We start from the raw sequence: 24,026 nt of genomic DNA, 5'->3' as shown, positions 1-24,026 counted from the left end.
TTAAATCTGAGTCAATGGAAGCATTCCTGCAAGCAGAAAAGAGTAAGACGCAGTGTACTACACACACCGTTAAAAATGTGTAAACCTCTGGCCACTGACCAGGTAGTTGTTGGTTTAAATCCTAAGTTTGCCTAGTGAGATAATCTTTAAGTTTGATTTTTTTTTCAAAGTGGCTCTGATTATTTCTGCCAACAATGTGAAAGAATAAGCCGAAACCAAGTTGCATTCTTACCCTGTTACTGAACAGAAAACAGCAAAACCAAGGATATACTCCAGTTTGTTTCGGGGAGGAGCTAATCCCTGACAAAGTAAGCAAAGAAGTTATCACCTTCTCAACCATGCCTTAGACCTAAACGTGCAGAAGACTACAACAATCAAAATTCAGAAGCCATGAGTTCTCATTGAGCAGTTGGCAGCTGAAATTCAGCCAACCCAAGCAGCCCTAGCCAAAGAAAAGATAAAACGAGGATAAATCTAACAACAGCTTTCAACCATAAGCATGGACTTTGAACTTTAACTTGAGAAAAAAGCCCTTTCCCGAACTATTTCTTGAATGGTAACAGTTCCCAAAACTCAAGCTGGTGACACAGTCACTGATGGAAAGGAACCCCAAAGGGAGTTCAAACTAATTTAAGTGTTAAAAAGATGACAAGAGCAAAGGAACAACAACAACAAAATGACTAGAAGAATGGCAGAAATCTGAGTGGCCTCATAATAAATGTCCAAGAAAAATAAAAGAATTGAGTATTACATTCTAGAAAACCAGTGGAAAAGAAGACATGGGGGGAAAAAGCACAACCTGACTTACCCAATAGAATTGAGAACTCTGGGGCAGAATGTTGGTAACTCATGGAATGGGGCACTTTCTAATAAAGTATTTAACGTGTTTTCCAATACTCCTGAGGCTGAAAAATTGCTGAAATGGTGGATCTGTAAAGTTGTTAGCAAATAAAGTGAAGTTACTGGATGAATGGCGTAAAGCAACCACTAAAAATGGGGCAACAATGAAATAAGCATTGCCAGAGGTAGTGGTGAATATTTTGTAAGATCCAGAGAAACCACAGAAAAAAAATTCCTCTGTGTCTTTAGTTTCTGAAAATAAGAATCAAACCAGGGACCCCATGTGATGGCAAAGACTAAATCCTCGTCTTACTAGAGACCATATGGTCACTGGTTCATATCCCAGCTGCTCCACTTCCCATCTAGCTCTTCGCTTATGACCTGGGAGATTAGTCAAGGATGGCCCAAATAAAAATTATTTATTTTATTATTTTATGATACAATTCACAGGCTCTTGGATTTCACTTCTCCCCTCCCTGACTCCACCTGCCACATTAATTTTCCCTATATTATTGCAATAGTATAGTCCTTCATAGACAGTCATAAGTCCATCATTCTGCTATTTCAGTGTATCCTGATATTACGGTATGGACAATGGAAGAGTCCAGCAGCTTATTGTTAAGATATATTTAATAGTTTCATGAGTCCATTTTTGATTTGGAAGTAGAAATGCATAGTGCACTGCATCTTCAAATCTGGATATGATAGTCTCTATTACACAGTTACTACATCCCCTTGAATGAAAAGCCATAAAATAAACATAAATAAGTTTTTAAAAGAAAATCATAATGGTAGGACAGCTGGCCAGGGTGGATCTGAACAGAGAGGTATCCTAAAATGGTCTAGAGTCATCATCCTAGGACCAAGCTACAGATTGTTCCATCCCTAGAATAAATCAAGGGGAAGACATTGTGGGCTTGGAGCCCATTACTCCTGTGTGGTGCTCAGGCTAGTGTCCCCAGAAATCCTACAGCACAAAATGGAATGAAAGTTTCTCATGACAAACTCCAAAGGTGGAGAAACAAAGAGTTTTATATTCAGTAAAAAAGAGTTTTTGCCTAGAACACTAAGGTTTCAAATTCTTAAATTATCACTTTTTGATTCTTTGCAAAAAAAAATATTTTTTTGATCTATTTGAAAGGCAGAGTGCCGGGGAGAGACAGAGAAGGGAGGAACTCTTCCAGCTGCTTAATTTTGTTAAAGAATTCTTTTCAGAGACCGAGAGAGAGAGAGAGAGAGAGAGAGAGAGAGAGAGAAAGAGATCTTATATCTACTGTTTCACTCCCCAAATGGCTGCTCTGGCAAAAGTTGTGCCAAGCTAGAGCCAGGAGCCTGAAACATCATCAAGGTCTCCCACATAGGTGATAGGGCCCAAAGCACTTGGACCATCTTGTGTTGTGTTCCTGGGCACAATTAACAGGGAGCTGGGTGATATCAAGCAGCTGGGACTGCAATTGGTGCTCCATTGTGGAATGTGTCACCTTAACCCACTTGGTGACAACATTGATCCCTCTTGATTCTTTTTTGAAGAAAAGAAAAAAAAAATGGAGGAGGAAAGACAAAAGAGGAGAAAATAAAAAGTTCAATAAGAAAAGAAACCCTGCTCAGGCACAGCAGCAGACTCAGCTCCTACAGGACTGGGTGTGGCTGAGGACTGGGCTGTGCAACTTCAGATAAAGGAGCTCCTCCTGTTTTCCTCAAAACGTTTCCCAGGGAACAGAGAACCACAGACACGCATCCTATGGTTACGTGTGTGGGTGTTTCCTCAGACTTCTTCCAAGATTTTTTCTTTGCCTTTGACTTTTTTGGATTTTGAATAGAATGAGCTTATATCTAGTATTTCAATATTTCCCGCCCCCCTGCATTGATCATTATGATCATTATAGGTGCTGCTGGGCCATCTCCATCTGTGATTAGGTGTCTGACATCCTTTGGGGAAAATTCTGTCAGTACTGTTTTGAATATTCTGCTTTTTTCTCTTCTTCTGATATGCTCACATCGCTTTCATCATCCACTACTTGAGGATGCTCTCAGATGTTTCCAGTCTTTTCTCTCTTTGCATTTTCAGTTTTGTGGTTTTCTGCTGTTTTGTCCTCATGCTCAGAGATGCTGTCCCTCCCATGCCCCATTCCAGGCACTCCTCACTTCTGCTCTGGGCTTTTGATTCCCACCATGTCTATTTTCTTTCTTGCCTTAGAATTTCAGCTTCTCAGATCTCATTTTTCCACTGTTCCAGCCTGTTTTCTACTTTTCCTTCCAAAGCACTTTGCATGTTAATTGTGGGATTTGTTTGTTTTTGTTTGTTTTAAGTTCTGGTCTGTCAATTGCAACATTTCTGCCTTAGATTACTTTGGTTCTGGTTCCTGTTCCATGTTCCCATGGTGTTTTGTTACTTTTCAAAACCCTCGTCATGTGTCCTAATAGCTGGAGTTGACATATGTGCTAAAGCTAACTGCCATCAACAGGCCTTCTGTGGTGTGGTGGGGAGGAGGGAGCGTCCAAAGTTCATGACTAGGGCTTTTGGTGACCAATGTTCTGTGAATGTCACAAGGGCTCCACCAGGTTCCCCACTCTACCCTGCAACCTTAGAAGGAGCTAGATGACTGGGGGAGCTGGAGTTGTGAAATTCCTAGCGCCCATGTGCAAGAATAGGAGGATATAGTGCCTTACTGACTCCTTGGCACTTGCTTGGGTCAGGGTCTTCGTCCTTACTGTCTCCTCAATTCTTATTGGCACACAGTGGTGACTGGAATGGTCGCTACCACAGGGGTCTGGTCCAGAGCAGACCTGGTTCTTCTCCCATACTGAGCAGGTCCTGGGGTCCCTCTTCCTGCTGCTAGCTTATAGGGAGTCCCTGTTGAAGCTGGCACAGAGCCAAGCCACAAGCCAACCACATTCCAGGCTTTGGGAGTTGGGGACACAACTTACACCAAAATCCTTCTCCACCTGGGACTCCCAAGTGGGAAATCAGCAAGAGGACTTCAGGATGCCTCAGAGGACCAAGAGGAGGAGGTTCAAGACCCAGGCAAGAAGGAAGCATTGCTTCTTCTGGACCTGTCCCAATCTCTCTAAAAATGGACAATGAGCAACTTCTAGCCTCGTGGCAGGAAGCTGATTGCTATTGGGGGCACTTCCTCTTGGGGTGTGGCAGGCACAGCACTCTTCCCTCCCCAGAGTAGCCCAGGATCCCTGCCAGCACAGACATTCGGACCAGGCAGGTTCCTCAGGTCTGCGCCATGCCTGCCCCTGCCTCCCAGCCCCGCCATCCTCATCATATCCTGCTGCTGACTCTGCTGCTGACTCTGCTGCTGAAACTGACAGGTGAGTCCTGCTGGGGAGCACATGAATTACCCTACCTCCCCGAGCTTCTGGGGATTCCAGACAGCTAGTGCTGTGAAAGGCCTGGGGCTGGGTATTGCTGAGGTCAGAGAAGGTGGGCTTGGAGCATTTTCTCTATAGCAATGGCCAGAGCATCAAGGCAGAAATGCTGAAGCCATGGCAATAGTAATTATTACTTAAATTCCCACCACATTTTTATTGGCAGAACTATATCAGAAGAGTCATCATTTCAATCCTCACAAGGCACGAGGCCTCAAGAGGCTATGCCACCTGCCCGTGGCCACAGAATGAGCTCAGAGGCAGCTGCCAGCACTGCATGGCTCCCGGCCAGGGATTTGCTTCCTGTAGTCTGGGAAGCCCCTGCTCACAGCTCCCAGACACCCCTCCTCTCCTGTGCCATGGTGCTGACCCCAGGACGCCGGCTGCTCCCAACATGGGGTTTTCTGTAATGCCACCTCTCCTGTCCAAGAGAGCAGGAGTCTAGCTTCACAGAGTGTCCCTGTGACACACGCTGCATGAAGGACGGTGGCAGGGGCTCTGTGGTGGGGCTGTTCTGGCAGGACAGGCTTATTCTTCAGCACTCTGTGGTGAATGCAGCTCAACCTCACAACCTTCCTGAGTGCTTTATGGAGAAACAGAGAGAGGAACAAGCTCAGGGTCTCCTCTCTCCATCAGTGGAGCCGCCAAGAATGAAACACAGGCTGAACAAGCTCTCCTCTCCTCTCCTCTCCTCTCCTCTCCTCTCCTCTCTTTTCCAGGAGCCAGGAACTTCTTTCGGATCTCCCACGTGGGTGCAGGGTCCCAAGGCATTGGGGCTGTTCTCAACTGCTTTCCCAGGCCACAAGCAGGGAGGTGGAGGGGAAGTGGAGCTGCCAGGATTAGAACTGACACCCATATGGGATTCCAGCATGTTCAAAGCGAGGACCTTAACCATTACACTATCATGCCGGGCTCTCATTTATCAATTTCTAAGAGCTGAGTATTGGACTCGGTGCAATAGTTAGTGGCTAAATCCTAGTCTTGCATACTCGAGGTCCCATATGGGTGTCAGTTCGTGTATAAGCTGTTCCACTTCCCATCTAGGTCGCTGCTTGTGGCCTGGGAAAGCAGTAGAGGACAGCCCAAAACCTTGGGACCCTGCACCCAAGTGGGAGACCCAAAAGAAGCTCCTGGTTTCTGGATTCAGATCAGCTCATCTCAGGCAGTTGTGGCCATATGGGATTTAATCAGCAGATGGAAGATCTTTCTATATCTCCATCTCTCTGTTATTCTGCCTTTCCAATAAAAATAATTTAAAAATCACTTTAAAAGAAGTGAGTATTTTAATTTCTTATTCGTTGTATTAGAGTTTCTTTGCCCAATTGTGATAAATGATCCTAAGACTGACACACACTTACTGATGTAAGAAGGTTCCCATGAGGATGGATAGATAAGGTCTCTGTCTCCTCCCCCAGCAGGGGCAGCAGAGGAGGAGCTGCAGGTGACTCAGCCTGACAAGTCTGTGTTGGTGAAGGCTAGAGACTCAGTGATCCTGCGCTGCATTGTAAACATCCTGGTGCCCGAGGGGCCCATGAAATGGTTCAAGGGGGCTGGGCCAGGCCGGAAGATGATCTATGACTACAAGGGAGGCCAGTACCCCCGAGTCACAGCCCTCTCAGACTACACAAAGCAAAACAACATGGACTTTTCCATCCGCATCAGTGACATCACCATGGCAGACAGTGGCACCTACTACTGTGTGAAGTTCCAGAGAGTGGGTACTGGCGATGTGGAGTTTAAGTCTGGACTGGGCACACAGGTATCTGTGCGAGGTGAGTCCCATGGGCCTCCATCGGTTTCTAGGGGGGTGGTAATAGTCCCAGGTCCATAGTAACATCCTCCATTCTGTGGACAGCCCTTGGGAGCCAGGTGCAATGTGAAAGCTCATTGTCCTAACCTTCTACAGATGAGGAAAGTTGAGGCTGAAAAGGCTGTACTAGCTGCTCGAGGCTGTCCAGCTGGGAAATGGGACAGGGCCCTGGTATACAGGGCTCCCTGACCTGCCCCCCACTGTAGTCTAACCATACCAAGTCCCTTCCTGTTGGAGTGCCTGCTACATGCCTAACCCTTTCCTAGGGGTATCCTCACTCTGGTGATGGGAGCCCTGTCACTCAGCTCCTCCTCCTACTGCATCTGCCTGTGCTGTTTCAGTTCCTCCCATCGTGGAGGTCACACAGCAGCCCGTGGGGGCAGGGACCCAGGTGAATGTCACCTGCCACGTGGACAAGTTCTACCCACAGCGTGTGCGACTGACCTGGTTGGAGAATGGAAACGTGTCCCGGAAGCACTTGGCCTGGACAATAGTGAGGAACAAAGATGGGACCTACAATTGCACGAGCTGGATCCTGGTGAACAACAGGGAGGACCTGGTGCTCTCCTGCCAGGTGGAGCATGATGGGCAGCCAGCGGTCACCAGAAACCACAAACTGCAGGTCTTGGCCCAGCCCAAGGAGCCCGACTCAAACACCAACATCAACACCAGGAATGGTGAGGCCCCCCCTCTAGCAGGCCTGGCTGTTTTGAAATTTTATTTTAACCTTATTCTTTCTCAAAACATGTGAGAAGTAGTAATCTTGCTCATTGTAGAATTATCTAGATTATAGACATCAAGCAGAATTTTAAAGCCAGCTCCTGCCTCCAAATCCCATATTCCGAGAGCTACCATGGCTTAGAGTTTGGGACGTGTCATGTTGTCCTATTGGTGTTCTGGCATCAGCAGCTAGAGGAACTTATGTGAGTAGCAGGCGTTTCCTGGAGAAGCAGGAAGAGGCCCACTCAGATGTCCTGCCACTAGCATCTCTCAGGGCTTTGTAGACTCCCTCATGGAAACCGTGAGCCTCCAGAAATCTTTTCAGAGGTAGAAAATGTAGAAATTCAGTTTCCTTAATAGCATAAATTCTACATTGTGTTCATTTCCTATTAGATGAATAGTGATGGGTTGTGCTTGTTGAGGAATGGTTGGTTAATTGTATCAAACTTATCAAATTATTGTGTGTAGAACTGATCCCGTTATCCCCCTGTCATCCTTTCTGCATCTGTTGTGCCTGTAGTGATAGCCCCTGTATCATTCATGGTATTGGAAATGTGTAATCTTTCTTTTTGTACTTTGTTAGTCTGGCTAGAGGTTTTTCCATTTTTACTGCTCTTTTCAAAGGCCCAGCTCTCTGTTTCATTCAGTTTCTCTGCTGTTTCCTGTTTTCTAATTTCATTGGCTTTCTGCTCTTTCCTTTGCATTATTCCCTTTTTCCTGCCTCTAGGGTTTCTTTGCTGTTCTCTGTCCAGTTTCTTATGGTAGAGGCATGGGTCTCACTTGAGGGTTTCCCACATTTTCAGGCTACACCTCTGCAGCTGGGCCTGGAAGCTGGGTTTGGGGTTGGGATTTTGTCCTAAGGTGTCTGGCTGTAGTGTCATTGTCCAGGTCTCAGGTCTCTGCCTGTCTGTCTTCTTCCTCTACTGTTGAAATTTCCTTCTGCTGGCTTCTTGTAGTATTTCTAGGATTTTTAGTTGCCATTCACAGGAAAGAGTGAGGAGAAACGAATCTGCCCCACCTGAACTGACTAACAGTCTTCTTTTAGTCTTGCCTTTTAGTCTTCTGTCCACCTGTACGGTCTGGCCCCTCCTGTGAGCTTTCAGCTTGTACGATCACATCTTTACCGATACTGAGGCTGAATATGTGTGATGGGCAGCAGCCACATGTTCCCGCTGTATCAGGAGGACACAGGCTACCCCAACCCTCACAGTTCCATGTGTCTGTATATTTTGATTACACAGATACTTTTCAAATACTTTACAATGTTTCTGGCTGAGTTGACCTCTGTCTATTAGTATAGAATAATCAAGATTTGTTTGACAGTAAGAAAAGTGTCCTGTTTATTTTTCAAACATTTATTGTTTGTTTATATGAGAAGGAGAGAGAGAGATCTTCCACCAGCTGGTTCAGTCCATAAATGGCTGCAATGGGAGGGGCTGGGCTGGAGAAATTGGTAACTTCATACAGGTTCCCCCTGATGGCAGGGTTCCAAGCATTTGGCCATCATCTACTGTCTTCCTAGGCTCCCATTAACAGGGAACTGGAATGGAATTGGAGCTGATGGGATTCGAGCCAGTGCTCAGATGGGAAACCAGCATTGCAGGTGATGGCTTATTAACATGCTGCACTGTGCAGGGCTCTTACTGATATAGCTACTGTGCACCTCAAAACTTCCTTACCTCACAGACCTGAGGCCAGATGTCTCCTCTACTGCAGCAGGGCTGTTCCTCCCTCAGGAGGCTCAGGAAAAGAGGTGCAGGGGAGAGAAGGCAGTGGCCTCTATTCCCTTGCCTGATTCTTGCAGCAGTGGAGAACTTGGATTCTGCCAAGGGCCACTGAATCTTTATAACATCATTTATAGTCCACACAGAATCATCAGCTTAAAATAATGAGGGCCTGGCACATTAGCCTAGTGGCTAAACTCCTTGCCTTGTAAGCACCGGGAACCCATATGGGCACCGGTTCTAATCCCAGCAGCCCTGCTTCCCATCCAGCTCCCTGCTTGTGACCTGGGAAAGACAGTCAAGAATGACCCAAAGCCTTGGGACCCTGTACCCAAGTGGGAGACCCAGAAGAAGTTCCTGGCTCCTGGCTTCAGATTGGCTCAGCACTGGCCATTGTGGTCACTTTGGGAGTGAATCATTGGACGGAAGATCTTCCTTTCTATCTCTCCTCTTCTCTGTATAACCTGACTTGGCAATAAAAAATAAATAAATCTTTTTGAAAATATGAGCCTGTCACATATGTTTTCAATTTCAAATCCTGCCTGGAACAAATGACTCCAGGCCTGAGAAGGCCCATGGGCCAAACATTCTGCTCCTGTGTTAGAGACTGTGACATTGCCTGGTTGTTACTTTGTCATGGCCACATCATATTGGACTCTGATTTCTCCATGTCCCTTCTGCTCATCCGAAGCTCCTGTGATTGCTTAACTCACCTGGAGAATGCCAGTGCCTGGCCCCTTCTCAGGGCCCTGAATCACAGCCACCCAGGCCTGCTACCCAGTAAAGGCAAATATTCACAGCTCTTTGACATCAGGCCTAACTCAAGGTCCCTTCTGAGGGTCTGTGCTCAGATCTCTGCTGGGGTCTGGGGAACGTTTTCCAGTATTTTCCCCATTGGGGGTGTGCTATGTGGTCAGTGGATCTCAGCCTCCCTGGGTCTCCTTCCTGCACTTTCCCTCTTGGGCCAGTAATGGTGAGGGTTGGGGAGGGAGAGAATCTGCACAAGGCATTGATTCTCTTCCCCACACTGCTGCCTCTCGGTGAGTCATGCTGGAGGTCAGTTCTGGGCAGAGGGTAGTCTTCATTCTTTGTTGTTTCTCTTCATTTGTGGATGATATTAGTGGAGATGGCCTTCATCCTGCTTCCTGCTGCACCTGTCCTGCTAGAGGCCCAGGGTCTCTGAGAGCTTTGGCTTGGATGTGCCCATCTCACGTCTCAGCCTCCCACAGCTTCTCTGCCCTATCCTGGCATGGCAGGCCCTGTCCTGAACCTCTGCTTTGCCTAGCTTTATTCCCAAGGCACAAGCCCCAGCTTCTGCTACCCCATGATCAGGAGATAAGAATGTGTGTTGCTTTCAGGAAGCCCTCTGGCTTCCTTCCTTCACTTTAGCTTGTAATTGAGCACTCAGCCCTGTTGTCTTCTTCTAAAGGATTGGTGCTCAGTGAGTGTTGTCCCTTGGTCCTAATCTCACATCCCAACTGCATTTCAAGTACTCAATGCCACAGAATTCCCAGGCCACAACCAGTGGAAGTTGTAACCAGCACTGCACAGCACTGCTCTGCTGGGCTCCTCATTGCCCACATGGGAGCCATCAATTATCAAGCCTGTGTTTCTAGACCACTGGTCCAGGTCAGTTTCCTGGGAAGCTGACTCCAAGGTGGAACAGGAAAGCAGGGAGCATCCAGGAATGCTCTCAGGGCCAATGCTTGTCACCAGCCTGGCAGAGGTAGTGTCAGTCCGCAAGTCCAGGGCACACAAAGGATTCAATGGCTCATGTGGAGAGCAAGAAGGGTGGGAATGGTCTTTAAGGATTGTTTTAAACTGAGGAGAGGGTGCTGGGCAAGTCTTGGGTGGGGGTTGCCCTTGAAGGATTCATGACCTTGGTGTGGGGGTACAGCTCTCTCCTGCTGAGGCTGTGTCCCAGCACTCCTCAGCTGAGCAGTCAGCCCCCAGCCCCCCTGCAGCCACATGTGACGAGGTCCCCCTCCTGCCTGGGGGCAGGCATCAGCATTGTCTTATTTATGAAATAGATGTTTCGGCACCATTGTTTCATTTTACCTGGGTTCCTGCCTTGGCCTTGAGCCGGTGTAGAACACAGGTATCAAAGCATTTTCAGGTCCAGGCTGCCACAGATGAGCTCATGGGGGCCCCTCTAATGGCTGCTCCTGTCTCTGATCTGCAGATTCTCCACCTGCTGCATTCTTCGTAATTTTCCTCCTCTGCTTCAAGGTGCTGCTGGTGATCATTTTCTCTGCCATTCTTTGCATCAAGAAGCAGAAGATCTCAGAGTAAGTTGTGTGTGTTGGAGGGAGGGCAGGGTCAGCAGGCCGAGCCAGGTTATATATTCTACATCAGGACCAGCCAGGTGTATACAAGGTGGCCCCAAGATGGTCCTCAGTCATTGTGAGGAAAGTGCTCTGTTTCTTTGTCAAGTCCTGAGTGTTGTAGTTTGCCACCTTCTTGTATAAGTTACAGTTTGTGAATGCTCACCCGCCTTCTGTTCGCCTCTTACTCTTGGAATCATCAAGATGTGACTATCCTATCCCCCAAAGCCCCTTGAATATGATGTATTTTGCTGGTGTCTCTTTTGCTGAGACATCTTCTCCCACATCCATATCTCCACTTCTCTGCTTTAGTTCAGGAAGTTCGGCTTCCTCAGTGTTGGGACAGCAAGATGTCACCAAGACCCCGTGTCCTCAGACGGCTGCTGATCCACCTCTGACCCCACCTTCAGTGCATTCCAATGTCCCTTCCCATGTCACACCTCCTCCTCACTTCACTGCAGTTTTACCTCCATTGTCAAAACCTCCTCTCCATGATTAATTTCTGTGACGCATTGTCCAGCCCTTGGGAAGGAGACCTCGTGGCTACGAACTTTGAGGTCTTGCATGCAAGCAAGGATTTGCAGGAACTCGTCATCAGCAGACTTTGGATGAAGTGACCTAACAATGGTTAAGGGGCACACTTGTTGTTTGTGGACTGATTTGCACCATGGCTGAAGAGCTGGCCCAGAAGTTTGAACCTCATGGCAGCTTTTACTGTACTCACACTGCATGTCAAGTTTCTTCACAGTAACGTATGGTGGTGACTGAAACTGGAGCCATGTGCTGCAAGATTTGTGCGATTTTAGGGAACTCGGAGGACTAGAATTCATGTACATTAACACCAGTGTGAGAACTGCCCGAGTGTGTTTGTTTTCCTTTTTCAGTTCTCACAGGGAAGTGACTGTGTACAGGCAGATGCCAGGAGAGTGAGGATCAAACAGGAGGCAGTCGAGTTTCCCTTAATAAATGAATGACTGTCTCATTGAGGACATTAGTGTCTCTTACATGTCACAGTTCTCTTTTTTCTCCATGGTGACATTTTATTGGCATATGACAGATTACAACGGTGCATGATAAATTATACCTTACATTGAGTAAGAATCATTTAGCCATCTGCATGCATTCTTACTCACTGACATTTTTTTTCTCAAATTATGATTTAATTCCCAACACTGATGTTAACAGTAACAGATGGAATAAAGCAGTTCCTTGACGTAGACTGCAATTGGAAAATCATACTTTGCCTTCTATGTTAATAAGTCTTTCTTCATTCAGTCACCCAGCTCTTGTACTCTCAAGCACTGTTCTTCAAGCTTACTCTCTCTGCTTTGTATTAAAAAACTCATCAAAAATTCAATATCTCAGGAAAATAAGGACGTCCCCTCCAAAAGAAAAAAGCCAAAAGCAAGTCCACTTTGATTGAAGTATGTTGAAAGGGCACAGGAGCCAACTGCAAGAACTCCCAGTGGCCAAAGCTGGAACAGCATAATAAATAAAGCAATATTAGGTTATAACCCCACATAGCACACACACATCTGTGAGCCCTACTGACATAAATAAGTGAACACACTAACCAAAGAGAAGAGACACATCTCTGCCTAGAGAAGTCTCAGATGACCGGAGTGCATAGGGGCCACTAAGAAAGTGGAACACAGCTCCCCACACACAGAAGTGTGGGCCATACAGTGACTCTCCTCCCAACAGTGCAGTGTGGGAGAGGGTGAGGAATGACCTCATCGTGGAGAGAGACTTGCAGCCAGCTGATCAGCAGTTTATACACACTCACAAGTCAGGCTCAGCAGTTGGGAAGTCAACACCCACAGGTAGAAATCAACATGGAGCTCGACAGCCAGAAATTGTGTCAAGGACCCTCGATGGGAGGAAAGAGATGCTTTTTCTCTGTTGCCATCATCCTCCAAGTCCACAGGCAGGAAGTGAGACCTCAGGTGGATTCTGGAAGCCCCCTGAGAAGGAAAAGAAGAAAGGAGAAGACCCTGCAGATCAGAGTGGCTGGGGCATTCTGGAGAGAGGCTCAAAGTGCCGAGAGCTTCCAGAGACAGATTTCCAGGGTCAGCCGCTGGTCCTCCCTCCCCTGGGGGAGGAAATCCTGCAAAAGCACCTGTTCGTACCAATCTGTGCAACAGTTCTCCTGGTTCATGGGGCCTCTGACACAGTAGGTCTCCAGGTAGAGGTAAGAATCGGCTCCTGACTATGGGACACCATGATCCTGACACACACAGTTCAGGTAATGAGATGGAAAAGATGAAACTGCTCTTGGATCGTTCAGCAACATTCCCTAACAAGCCCAAGCAGTTGACAGAAATACAAGATATCTAAACCTAAGAATCTCAAATCTTCCCTGTCTGGCACCTAATACAAACTTGGGAGGCATAGAAATGGCAGCAACGTGTGATTTCTACAGAGAAACATAACCCAATATTTGGAAACTTAACCAGAAAAGACAGAGGAGAGTTTAGTACACAAGGACATGAAAGTTCTTATGAAGTATTCAAAAAGCTGGGAGGCAATCTGGGAAGTAGATGCACAGGAAGTATTTAAATGACCCATAATGAACTTTACAGGATAAAAGCTGCAACATCTAACAGAAGAATTGACTGGGTGGGATTAATAATAGAGAAAACATTAAAGGAAAAAAAATGAATCCAAAGATGGCACCAGGAACTACTCATACTTACTGACACATATTTGGAGTTCTATGTTTAAAAAGAGTAAAAACAAATCACAGGGGTACTTCTAAAAGGTCACGGAGAATGGAGTTCAAGAGAACTTCACTCTTGTGTAAGAAAATTTTGAATATCACACATACGAAGGGTCTTAAGAAAGTTTGTGCAAATGCATTTTGTGATAAACCATGCAAGAAGTTTCAAAAATATGTGCATCAAAATACAATTTTCTTTTGATTATGTTTTCTATGAACATTTTGAAGTGCCTTGGTACAAACATCCATATTTCTTCATGATTGTTTTAAAAGGAAGCCTAAAGAAAAAGTAATTCTAAAAGTAGAGGCACAACAGCAGGAAGCCCGGACAGAAGAGACAAAGATGAATGCTAGTCTTCTCTGAATGGAGCTTAAGCTTTGGCTTTGTGAACACATGAATGCTTTTAACAATTAATAAAATCCAAAATGAAAACATTTCCCAAAATCCAAGTGCCTAAATCCAAAATGAAATTCATTCATCTCACCATGCCTTAATGGCTTACTCACACAAAGGCAGAGTATTTCAAGGAATTTTAAGGGGCAGGGTTTTAGCCTGGGCTCAAGAGAAGCAGCTCTGGAGACAAGGAATACAGGCAACCTCAGCAATGAAAGGTGACATCAGCCACTCGGTACAGGCTGAACCATCAAGTCAAGGCCATTGTGGCCAGCTGCAGAGTCATCCAGCTGGGAAACTCTGGGAACCAGGACAAACAGTGAGAAATTAGATCAATGCAAAGATGTGGTAGTTTCCAACAAAGAAAAGGGGCAAGAGAGAAGAGGAATTTCTTTATTAAGAGATGACAAACAGGATGGGTCAAAGGCTGGGCACCTTGGAGCTCCTGTACCTGTCCCCTTTGCTCTCTCCCACCCCCATGCTGGCTGCTGGCTGTGTTTCAAGAACCAGACATCATATCTCCAAGGATGACGCATAGATTAAAGAGGGCAGAGACAGGGCTATATCTTCCACGGTACCCATATGAGTGTCTCAACTCTCCATGACATAGCAGGACAGCAAGATGCCACCCTCCCCTGCTGCATCTGCCACACACAGCTTTTAATTCAAAGACATGTGAATCACATGCCCAAGAGGGGAAGAACACATATTTCCAGACCTCTGAGGCCCTGGCCCCACCAGGAACCCTATAAAAGCTTCACTTGTCAGGTGAGGCATGAGGTCCAGGCGCGGGTGCAGGCCAACAGGTGGCAGTATGAGGTTAGAGGAGAACCAGTGAGCAGGGTGAGTGGGCCTAGGGCCTGTTGCAGGCTGGCTCTGCAGGTGGGGTGTGGTTCAGCATCCAGGAGGGACTCCAACTGCCAGGGCACTGCGAGAGGAAGATGGCCATGGGCTTGCACTCCCTGTTCTCCTTGACCTTGAAAGGTAATGAATCTGAGGGCTTCGGAGCTGGCCCTGACCACTTCAGCCCTGTTCTCTGTGTCTCTCATGCCAGGCCCAGCTGGAGCACAGAGGCCTAGGCTCCCTGGGATTGGGCAGGGGTGGGTGGGAGGAGAAGCACGGAGCAGATGTGATGACCACTCCCCGTCCCCCCGCCCCACAAGGATCTTGAAGGGGAACAAAGGCTGCCGCTCGGGTTCCTGCTTCCACTGTAGGTCACAGTGGGTACTCCGCTCCTCAAAAGCAAAGGATCTTCCCTCCCCTCCTGCCTTGGTCAGCAGGTGCTGCCCAGCATGGAACCAGCCACGATGCCTGGAGCTGCCACCCCAGCTTCCCCTGCCTCGATACACTTTGAAGTCCACCCACATCCACTGTTACTCACAGTCTCCCTTGGTGGGGAGAGCCAGAATCGGAATAAGCAGTAGTGGAAGCGGGGCTCTCGTGCCCCACCCAGGGGGAAAAATCTCTGTCAAGGTTCAGACCTCAAGTCCATGACCTTGACTAGGAATCCAGCAGAAGCAGCGCTGGCTCTGACTACAACACAATGCTCATGGCCCCCGTTCTGCTCCCCACCCCAGGGAAACCCATTTTGACTGCCCCACAAGTTCTGTGATTAACCTGCACAGCCTCCCTATGACTTGTGCTATCAAATTTTATTTTAAATTGTTGCCATTTACACAGGGACATATAAAGATGAGTTTAACGAATATACATGGATTTATAATTTCTAAATATTTGTGACACATGTTTTATACATGCACGTACTCACTAATTATCCTGAGAGGAGAGGCAGGGATATAAATAGCACACACTGTGGGACTTGTGGCAAAGATCATAATGAGAGAAAAGAGCGCTACATTATTGTGTTTGGGGTTTAGTTCATGAATGTCTATGTCCCATGGCATCCTCACTAATTTTCTCATGTGAAGGAAAGCACTTTGAAATGTGTCTTTCTGTTTCTGGCTTATAGCACTTAGCATAATGATCTCCAACTCATCCACTTGGGTGCAAATGTAGGAATTCATTCCTTTTTTGTGGCTGAGTCATACTCCATCACGTACACATGCCACATTTTCTGTGTCCAGTCGTCAGCTGATGCACATCTGGGTTGATTTCCTATCTTTGCTATTGGAGCTTCAATAAACATGGGAATATTTTAACATGCTGACTTCATTTCCTTTGCACATGTTCCCAGAAGTAGGATAGCTGGATCATATGGCTGATCTATTTTTACTTTTCTGAAGGATCACCATGCCATTTTCCTATAATGGCTGTACTGATTTGCATTCCCACCAACTCAGCAGCATTTGCTATTTCTTGACCTTTTGGTAACAGCCATTTCATTTGGAGTGAGGATACTTCACTGTGGTTTTCATTTGCATTCCCTAAGGGCTGGTGATACTAAACATTTTCTTATGTGTTTGTCAGCCATTTACATCTCTTGTTTTGATAAATATGTTTTCAGATCCTTGCTCACTTCTTGGCTGGATCCTTTGTGTTGTTGCTGAGTCTCATGAACTCTGTATCTTATGGATATTAATGCTTTATCAGATGCACAGATTGCAGATACCTTGTCCCATTTGTTGGTTATCTACTCACACCGATTGTCGCCTTTGCAGTGGAGAAGGTTCTTAGTTTGACACACTTTGCTTTTGTCTGCTTTTTGTTCTGTTATCTGTGCACTTGGAATACTGTCCAAGAAATAATTGCCTTTGCCAGTCAACATCCTGGAGTGTTTCCTTGTATCTTCCTCTAATAGTTTCATAGTTTTTGTTTTTACATTTAGAGCTTTGATCCATGTCAAGTGGGTTTTGGGGAGGGTGTAAATTAGAGCTCTTGTTTCCAACGTCTGCAGGTGAAAATCCAATTTTCCCAAAACTACATACGGAAGACACTGTCCTTTCTCCAGGGAGTGGTTTTAGCACCTTGTCAAAGATAAGGTGATTGGAGATGCCTGGATTTATTTGTGGGCTTTCTGTTCTGTTCTATTGATTCATGTCTATTTTTATGTGTGTACCATGCTGTTTAGGTCATAATAGCCCTGTTGTATGTCTAGAAATTTGGTATTATGTTGCCTCCAGCTTTGTTTTTATCATTCAAGATTGATTTGAATATTTGAAATCTTTTGTATGTTCATATCAACTTTAACCTTGCTTTTTCTAATTCCATGAAGGATATAATTGGCATCTTGATGATGATTGCACTGAAATTTTGACAGTATTAATTCTTCTAACCATGAACAATGGAGGGCTTTTCATATTGGTGTGTCAGCCTGCACAACTGAGATTTAAAATTAGAAGACAGACATTCAATACACATATGAAGAGATGCTCTGACTCGTTAGTAATCAGGGAAAGTCAAGGGGAAGCCACCTTGAGATGCCCTTTTGTCCCTGGCAGAAATACCGGAGCAGCTGTGTGGACAGAAGGGACGCCACGACTCTGGAAAACAGCTCTGAAATGTTTTGCTGCGTTGAACACTCACAGACCCTGTCACTCACCATGCCCACTCTTGGTTTACGCCCCAAAGAAACTCTTGCACTTGCACACCAGGAAGGATGTACAAATACCTACACGGTAGCATTGTTTTAAAATTAGCAAAACCTGCAGATGGCCCAGACGGGCAAGACACAGAACAGCAGGTGATCAATTAAGTATGATCCCAGAACGGAATGTTAGCAGAGGTTAAACAAAAAATGAATTAACTGAAGCTGCACGTGATAGTATGGACTAATATTAAGTAGTAAAAGTTGGTGGGAGGGAATAAGCCCTGAAAAATATTATAGAGCATCATATCCTTTTTTTAAACAGTGCACAGTTTTTAGGAATATGATAAAATCTCTTATTTTAAAAAAGGAACAATCAACACAAGATTCCAACAGCTGTAACCTGGAATGTTGACAGGAGCAGAATGAGAAGGTTGCTTGTCTATAAGTAGACGGCAGTTGGTTGATGTTCTGACTCCTGTGCCCAATGGGGGCCTCCATGAGAGTCTGTATTGTTATAAATGAACAAGTAGACAAAAGTGAGCAGCACAGCACAGCTCATTCAGATATGTAGAAGGAGATGATGGATGTGTGGTTTAAGGTGTTTACTAAAGCTTCCTGAGAGTTCTTCCTGAGAGGATGGCTAACGTGTTCCAGCCCTGGAAGCCAGAGCCAAGGGAAGCAACTCAAGGAGTCCCAGTTTGGGCATGAAAATGTGTCTTCCCTTTGAGGAAATAACTTCTGTCCTAGGCAAGCCCCACCCAGTGCTTCCAGATGAACATTTGCTCATGGGACACTTTCACTGGTTACAGATGTCACTGAGTGCCAACTCTGTATAGGTGCTGAGTAAGCATGTGTGAGCACTGGTCAAGGGGCTCCCTACATCTGTGGAGTTTACATCCCTAAGAGTTTAGAGACAAGGAATGGAGGGAGGAAGCGAGAATCTAAGTGTGATGAATGCTCCAAAGACAATAAAAACATACACGAAGGGCCCAGTATGATGCCTTAATAGCTGAATCCTTACCTTGCAAGTGCTGGGGTGCCATAGGGGTTCTAATTTGAATCCTGGCTGCCCTACTTCCCATCCAGTTTTCTGCTTGTGGCCTGGGAAAGCAGTAGAGGATGACCTAAAGCTTTGGGAGCTTCAACCCCCGTGGGAGACCCAGAATAGTTCCTGGCTTCAGATAGGCTTGGCTCCAGCCTTTTGGCCACCTGGAGAATGAACCAGAGGATGGAACATGCTGTGATGTCAAGCCCTGAGATGTGGAGTGACTTGGACAGTCACAGGGGAGGAAGGGGACAGTAGGGCAGGGAGTGCTAGTGGAACAAGGGAAATGCTGGTGTGATGGGTGGGAACCAGATCACCCGGGGTACTGCCCCTGTGAGAGAGTTTGGTTTCAGTGAGAGAATGAAACACTGTTAAGAGTCTTAATCCAGAACCGATAATAAGATGCTTGGGATTCTTAGTAGTCGCTATGACTCCTGTTGCAGAGGAAAGCCAAAGGCAAACTCCTTGCCATAAAGCAGGAGGCTTGAGTGTGAGGGGGGCCATGGAGGTGCTGGTGGCAATGGGGAGACAGTGACTAATAGGAGGCGTCCCTAAAAACAGCCCAAAGCCTTGCCTGGGGATTGAATCTGAAAAGTCATGAAACAGAAGAACTCCGGGATGGCGTCATGATAAGGTTGTGCAGTGGAGGAGAGAGGAAAGCAGGTGGAAGAAGAGGCTTGTGGTGGGAGCTCACAGCTCATCCCCGAGTGGTTAAATATAGCGTGTGCTCGTCATCTCAGCGGAGGTGCAGAGCGTCCGGCGGGCGTGGAAGGACGCGGTTCAGAAGCAGGGTCAGACTTGGAGAGGTATTTTTGGAGCAGTTGGAGCTGTGGAGCTGGTTGCCAGGGCAGCCAGGAAGTAGCACCCAAGTTCCAGGCCTCCCCAAGCCCTCAGACTCAAGGCAGCCTCCAGGCTTTGGCACAGAACAGGCGTCACCTAGAACCAGATGGAAAGAGGAAACCCTCACATCTGTCATAATGGCAGGACTCTAGATGTGCTTTTCATTTTCAGATCAACAAAGCATTTTGAAATAGTTGCATGTGTCTGAAATTGTTGGTACCTTGAGGATCTGTGCCTGCCTGAGTTGGGAATGTCCCACAGGCTCCCTGTCCTCCTGGGGTCCCCTGGGGGTTCCCAGTGGCCTCACTAGTGACTGGAGAGAGATGAAAACCATTCAGGGACAGGCAGTGCAGCATCTGAGAGAGGGGCCCGTTTCCCATCTGAGATGCAGAGGCTGTGGGGGCTGGAACACAGGTAAATAATGTGATTTTAGGTACCATTCCAAGAATGCAAAATGTATCACATTTACATTCTTTCCCATAGCTGTTTTTTATTTTAACCACTCTTTGCATCAAAATCAGGGTCCCCATACTCTCTCAAGTGCTTTTGTGACGTCAGCTCACACAGCTACAAGAAACCAGTGCCCTTGGCAGTCCGGGCAGTCCCCAACAGAGCAGTCACACAAGTATTCTGTGTCCCCTCCCCCCTGCCCTCCCAGCACCCCCTTCCTCTTGATCTCAGCTTCTCCAGCCCTGCCTGCAATGCTGTCTCTTACTTTTTCAAGCACTTGACATCCTTCATCTGGACCTCAGCTTTGAAACTCAAAGATAACATTTGTTCTGTTCCTAAGTGATAACGTCCCTCCAGGCTGAAGGGTTGCATTTATCTCCTGCCCCAAATTATCACAATAAAACACATACCCACACTGTGACAGAGGTGTGCATGAAACCTGGACTGACTGACTCTGCAGCGCCTCCAGCAGATAGGTGTTTTAATGACACACCACAAGTCTGTGCCATCCCAGGTTCCAGGGATGTCCAACTGCGAATGATTCTCATAGCCATTCAGCTGGATGCTTCATACAGGTGAATCACATCTCAGCAAAGTGGGGAAAGATGGAGAAGTCACAGCAATGTGAGGACCCCACAGGAACTGAGCTTCTCTTCTGACTTGGGCTCGGCAGGGCTCGGCAGGGAGGATCTGATGTATCCAACCAATCCCCAAACACAGAACACACAATTCCTTAGGGGCCTTATTCCTACAAATGTCCATTAGCCAAGTGAGGGAAGAGAGAAAATGAGAGAGAGTTTTGTGGAAACCAGATGGAGGTCTCATTTTTTCCCCCACAAAGTAGCCCTGTGAGAACTGATCTCAGACTTGAAAGGAAGCAGCGGGGGAAAGTGACATCGAGGGCAAGTTGAGACAGTTGGATGCATTATTGCCCCTGGTCCTTATGGTGCTTTCATAAAGGGGCTTGTTCGTTTGTTAACTGCATTCACTGTCTATGCCTCGCAGAGGTGGGGAAACTGTTTTCTGCCAAGGGCCATCTGGATATTCATCATACCATTTGTGGATATATAATGTTATCAAACCTAACAGAATCAGGCTGTGGATGAAGTGCTGAGGTCCAGCCAGACCTAGCAGCTCCTCCTGTAATCAGCCAGGACTTAAGAGCTGCGGTTTTGGAGAAGCAGCCATTGGTACTGGGCAAAATGAATGAGATCAGAGATGGTTCTGGGTACTGAATGGCATGTTCTCTGTTGTCACAAACTGTTCTCAGTTTCCTTGGAAGGCAGGTGGGGAGGGAGCAGAATTGGAGTCCTGGCTTTCCCGCTTTCTTGTCCCCACCCTTCCTTCTTAGGATAGATCTGAGCCATAGGTACCCGGCTTGTCATGCCCAGCCACCCACACCCGTGTCCCTGCTCACGGCTACAGCAGAGTCTTTGGTAAGGTGTATGAGGGGACACAAAGGGTTGCTGGGAGCTGAACCCAGAAGCCACACACTGTTGCTCAAGCCAGGAAGGAAGCGCCACACAGGAGAACATAGTCTTTCCCAATTACTGTGCAGGTCAAGTTCACCCAACCCTCCTACACGATTTCTACCCCTTTGTGTTGCTATGGCTGTGACCATCCACTAGGAGTGCTGGCTGCTACAGGGCTCCAGCAGAAAGTTGCAGATCCCTGTCCCTGTTCCTCACCACTGTCCCACCAAACGGACCACTTTGTCCCTCCACAACCCCTCTTCTTCCAGGAGGAAAGCTTATACTTGCCCATGTGGCACTCACCACGTGGGACTGTGGAAGGTTTGGCTTGTCGGCCATTTTGACAAGCCACTCCATTCTCCCTCCCGCTCATTGCTGTCTCATCTCGACTCTCCGGGATTGAGGCAGAGGTACGGGGAAAGGGAAAAGGGCATCTGAGACGATTTACTTCCATCCTCCTCCTCGTTTACATGCAGTTTGCAATTCCAGATTTAATTCTTTCTGGCACCTCTTTGTGAGATCCTCAGCCATGTCTCACAGGGGACTCCAGGATTCATGTCCAAGCAGCTGGCCAGTCTCCCATTCTCCTCCTGTCTGGATGTGAGACAGTGCAAATGTCCTGGGGACATCTGTCTGTCTGGCTGGCTGAGGGTCCCCTGAAAGCCCCCTCCATTGGCCTGAGGGGCAAAGGTCTTGCTCCATCTCCTGTGCACTTGAGTCATGGGAGCTTTAAACAAGGCCTCACTCCCTAGGTCCCCCTGCTTTACCATCCATCCCTGTCTGACATGTGCTCACTGCAGGTGTCGGGCTATCACTGGCAGAACCAGGGATCCTCAGCAACACCTCCATCCCATGACCATTGGCACATCATGCACAGATGTTCCAGTGCCTTCATTTCCTGAGGTGTCTGGTGTGTCTCCATGCCAGCTGTGCAGTCCCAGGAGATCACAGGCTCATTTTAGCATCCTGCCATAAAACTGCGTTTGGTACTGATGACACACTTGGCTCTGCTTGAGTTGGTAGTAGTTAATCCTTATGCCTTACACACAGACACATCCAGAAATTAGGGATAAGGTTCCTGCTCACCATGCATTCAAAACCAACCAAATTGAGGTCTGGTAGGAAAAATCCTGACCTGCACTTGCTACAACACCACCTCCCAGCAGAGAGCAGAATAACTGAGAGAAAACTCCCAAGTCCTGACTTCTCCCTGGGGAGAGAATATCTGTGTAACATCTGCCCGATGTTCTGACTTTTGGAGATGCTTCCTGGATGGCTGATATCTATTTTGTCTAACTGCAAACACAGACAGTAGTGAAAACCAAGGCTGGGACATCTGAAAACAAAAAATATAAACAGTAATGATTGGGACTTTGTGGCCAAAATCTGCAGTATCACCAGCAACCACAAGGTGGAGCTCCAGTACCATAGCTGACTTTAGTCACACTGAGCCCACAACACTGAAGACTTAACACCAGGGGGAGCTCCTGAGTGAAAAACAGAGAATTTCAGCAAAGGACACGAGCTTACAAACTCAGAGAGGATGTAACTGCAGAAAAGGAATCAGCAGAGGCCTCGGATCACCTCCACGCTGGCTGGAGAAAAGCAGAGATGAGGCAAGGCAGCTTAGTTTCAGATCTCCAGGTGCGTGCAGAATCTACAGGACTTACAGAGAAGAAGGGAAACGTGGCTTATGCAAAGAAATAAATTTCTGGAAACCGAGGCACTCTGCTTTCCCAGGCCACAAGCAGGGAGCTGGATGGGAAATGGAGCAGCTGTGACGTGAGCCAGTGTCCATACGGAATCTCGGTCTTACAAGGTAGGGATTTGTTGGTCCTGGGACTTGGGCATTTATTGATTATATTAAGTGAATGTCAAATTCAAATGAGGGAAAAATATATAGATTGCTGAATTTGATTGTGGCTACATTTTTATTTTAAATTTTTGCTTTTTTGTTCCACAGGGAGATTGCTTTCCTTTTCTTGGAAGCGTTTCATGTTGAGGTAATGGGACTCACAGGATAGTCAGAGGTGTGCCTATCTTTTCTGTTGTCTGGAAATGTTTCTATAAAACAGGTATGATTTGTTTTATTTATTTTCTTCAATGTACAATAGATTTCATTTGTTTGTGCTCCCTACTGCTTCTTGAGGTAGCTTGGACAGTTAGAAGCTTCAGAGTTTGTCAACTAATTGGAGCCTTGGGGTTGCTGCAAACAAGCCCTTCTCACACTTGCAATGTCTGTTATGTCTACGGTGTTGTCACCTCTCTCCTTCCTGACTTTGGGGATTTAAGTTCCGCCCCGAACCCCACTTCACAACCGACTTGTAGAAGAACCTGGGAGTCTTCAGCATCTCCCTTGGCCTGTCCTCAAAGCCGACCCGCTGCACAGCACAGCAGCAGGAACTGCTGTTTGTGGGGTTCACAGGAGGTGGGGAGAGTCTTGAGCAGGTCTGCACACTGCGCAGTCTGCATCCCCCAAGGCGCGTTTGAGGATGAGAGCAGAGGCCTCAGAAGCCGGCAGCCAGGCTCAGCAGCTGGACTCCGTCATCATGAGCATGTTGGTGGGGCCTGAGTCTGCTCAGGCTTCCCCATCAAAGCTCACATTAGCTATGTGTCTCTCACTTACCTGGAACCTGAGAGAATCATTCTCCCTGGAAGTTTCTCCCCATCTACAAAAACAGGGTCATTAGCCAATGTTCCAGGGCTGGTAAGAGGATTAGAACAGGTGGTTGGAAAGGGCTAGAATCCAGATGTGAATCAAGGAGTGTCTTTTGGTTTTTTTTTTTTATGTCTTTATTGGAAAAGCAGATCAAATTTACAGAT

At 46.9% G+C, this 24,026-nt stretch overlaps 1 protein-coding gene across 3 annotated transcripts; it reads left to right on the top strand.

Annotated features, from left to right (window-relative positions):
* Positions 1–2,250: 2,250 nt before the first annotated feature.
* On the top strand, positions 2,251–23,967 carry LOC121157442 (signal-regulatory protein beta-1-like). 3 transcript variants are annotated; one of them, XM_040981716.1, is made up of 5 exons: positions 2,251–4,161; positions 5,634–5,990; positions 6,370–6,705; positions 10,655–10,760; positions 23,167–23,967. In XM_040981716.1, exons 1-5 carry the CDS (start codon positions 4,077–4,079, stop codon positions 23,225–23,227), a joined length of 945 nt encoding a protein of 314 aa, XP_040837650.1. In that variant the 5' UTR covers positions 2,251–4,076; the 3' UTR covers positions 23,228–23,967. The 3 variants fall into 3 exon arrangements, with proteins under 3 accessions (XP_040837650.1, XP_040837651.1, XP_040837649.1); XM_040981717.1 differs by lacking the exon at positions 23,167–23,967 and adding an exon at positions 11,109–11,270 and having other exon boundaries at positions 2,252–4,161; positions 10,702–10,760; XM_040981715.1 differs by lacking the exon at positions 23,167–23,967 and adding an exon at positions 11,109–12,017 and having other exon boundaries at positions 2,255–4,161.
* Positions 23,968–24,026: the final 59 nt, after the last annotated feature.

The sequence above is a fragment of the Ochotona curzoniae genome, unplaced genomic scaffold (genome assembly GCF_017591425.1).
Source record: "Ochotona curzoniae isolate NIBS_2020 unplaced genomic scaffold, NIBS_Ocur_1.0 contig_3520, whole genome shotgun sequence".
NCBI classification, from domain to species: Eukaryota; Metazoa; Chordata; class Mammalia; order Lagomorpha; family Ochotonidae; genus Ochotona; species Ochotona curzoniae.
This window is presented reverse-complemented; position numbering and strand designations above follow the sequence as displayed.

Bases quoted from the DNA above. Each gene is read 5' to 3' on its own strand.
- LOC121157442 (XM_040981715.1), top strand. From the start codon at position 4,077: ATGCCTGCCCCTGCCTCCCAGCCCCGCCATCCTCATCATATCCTGCTG. The intron at 5,991-6,369 runs GTGAGTCCCATG...GTGCTGTTTCAG, and splicing joins CACACAGGTATCTGTGCGAG to TTCCTCCCATCGTGGAGGTC. The intron at 6,706-10,654 runs GTGAGGCCCCCC...TCTGATCTGCAG, and splicing joins CAACATCAACACCAGGAATG to ATTCTCCACCTGCTGCATTC.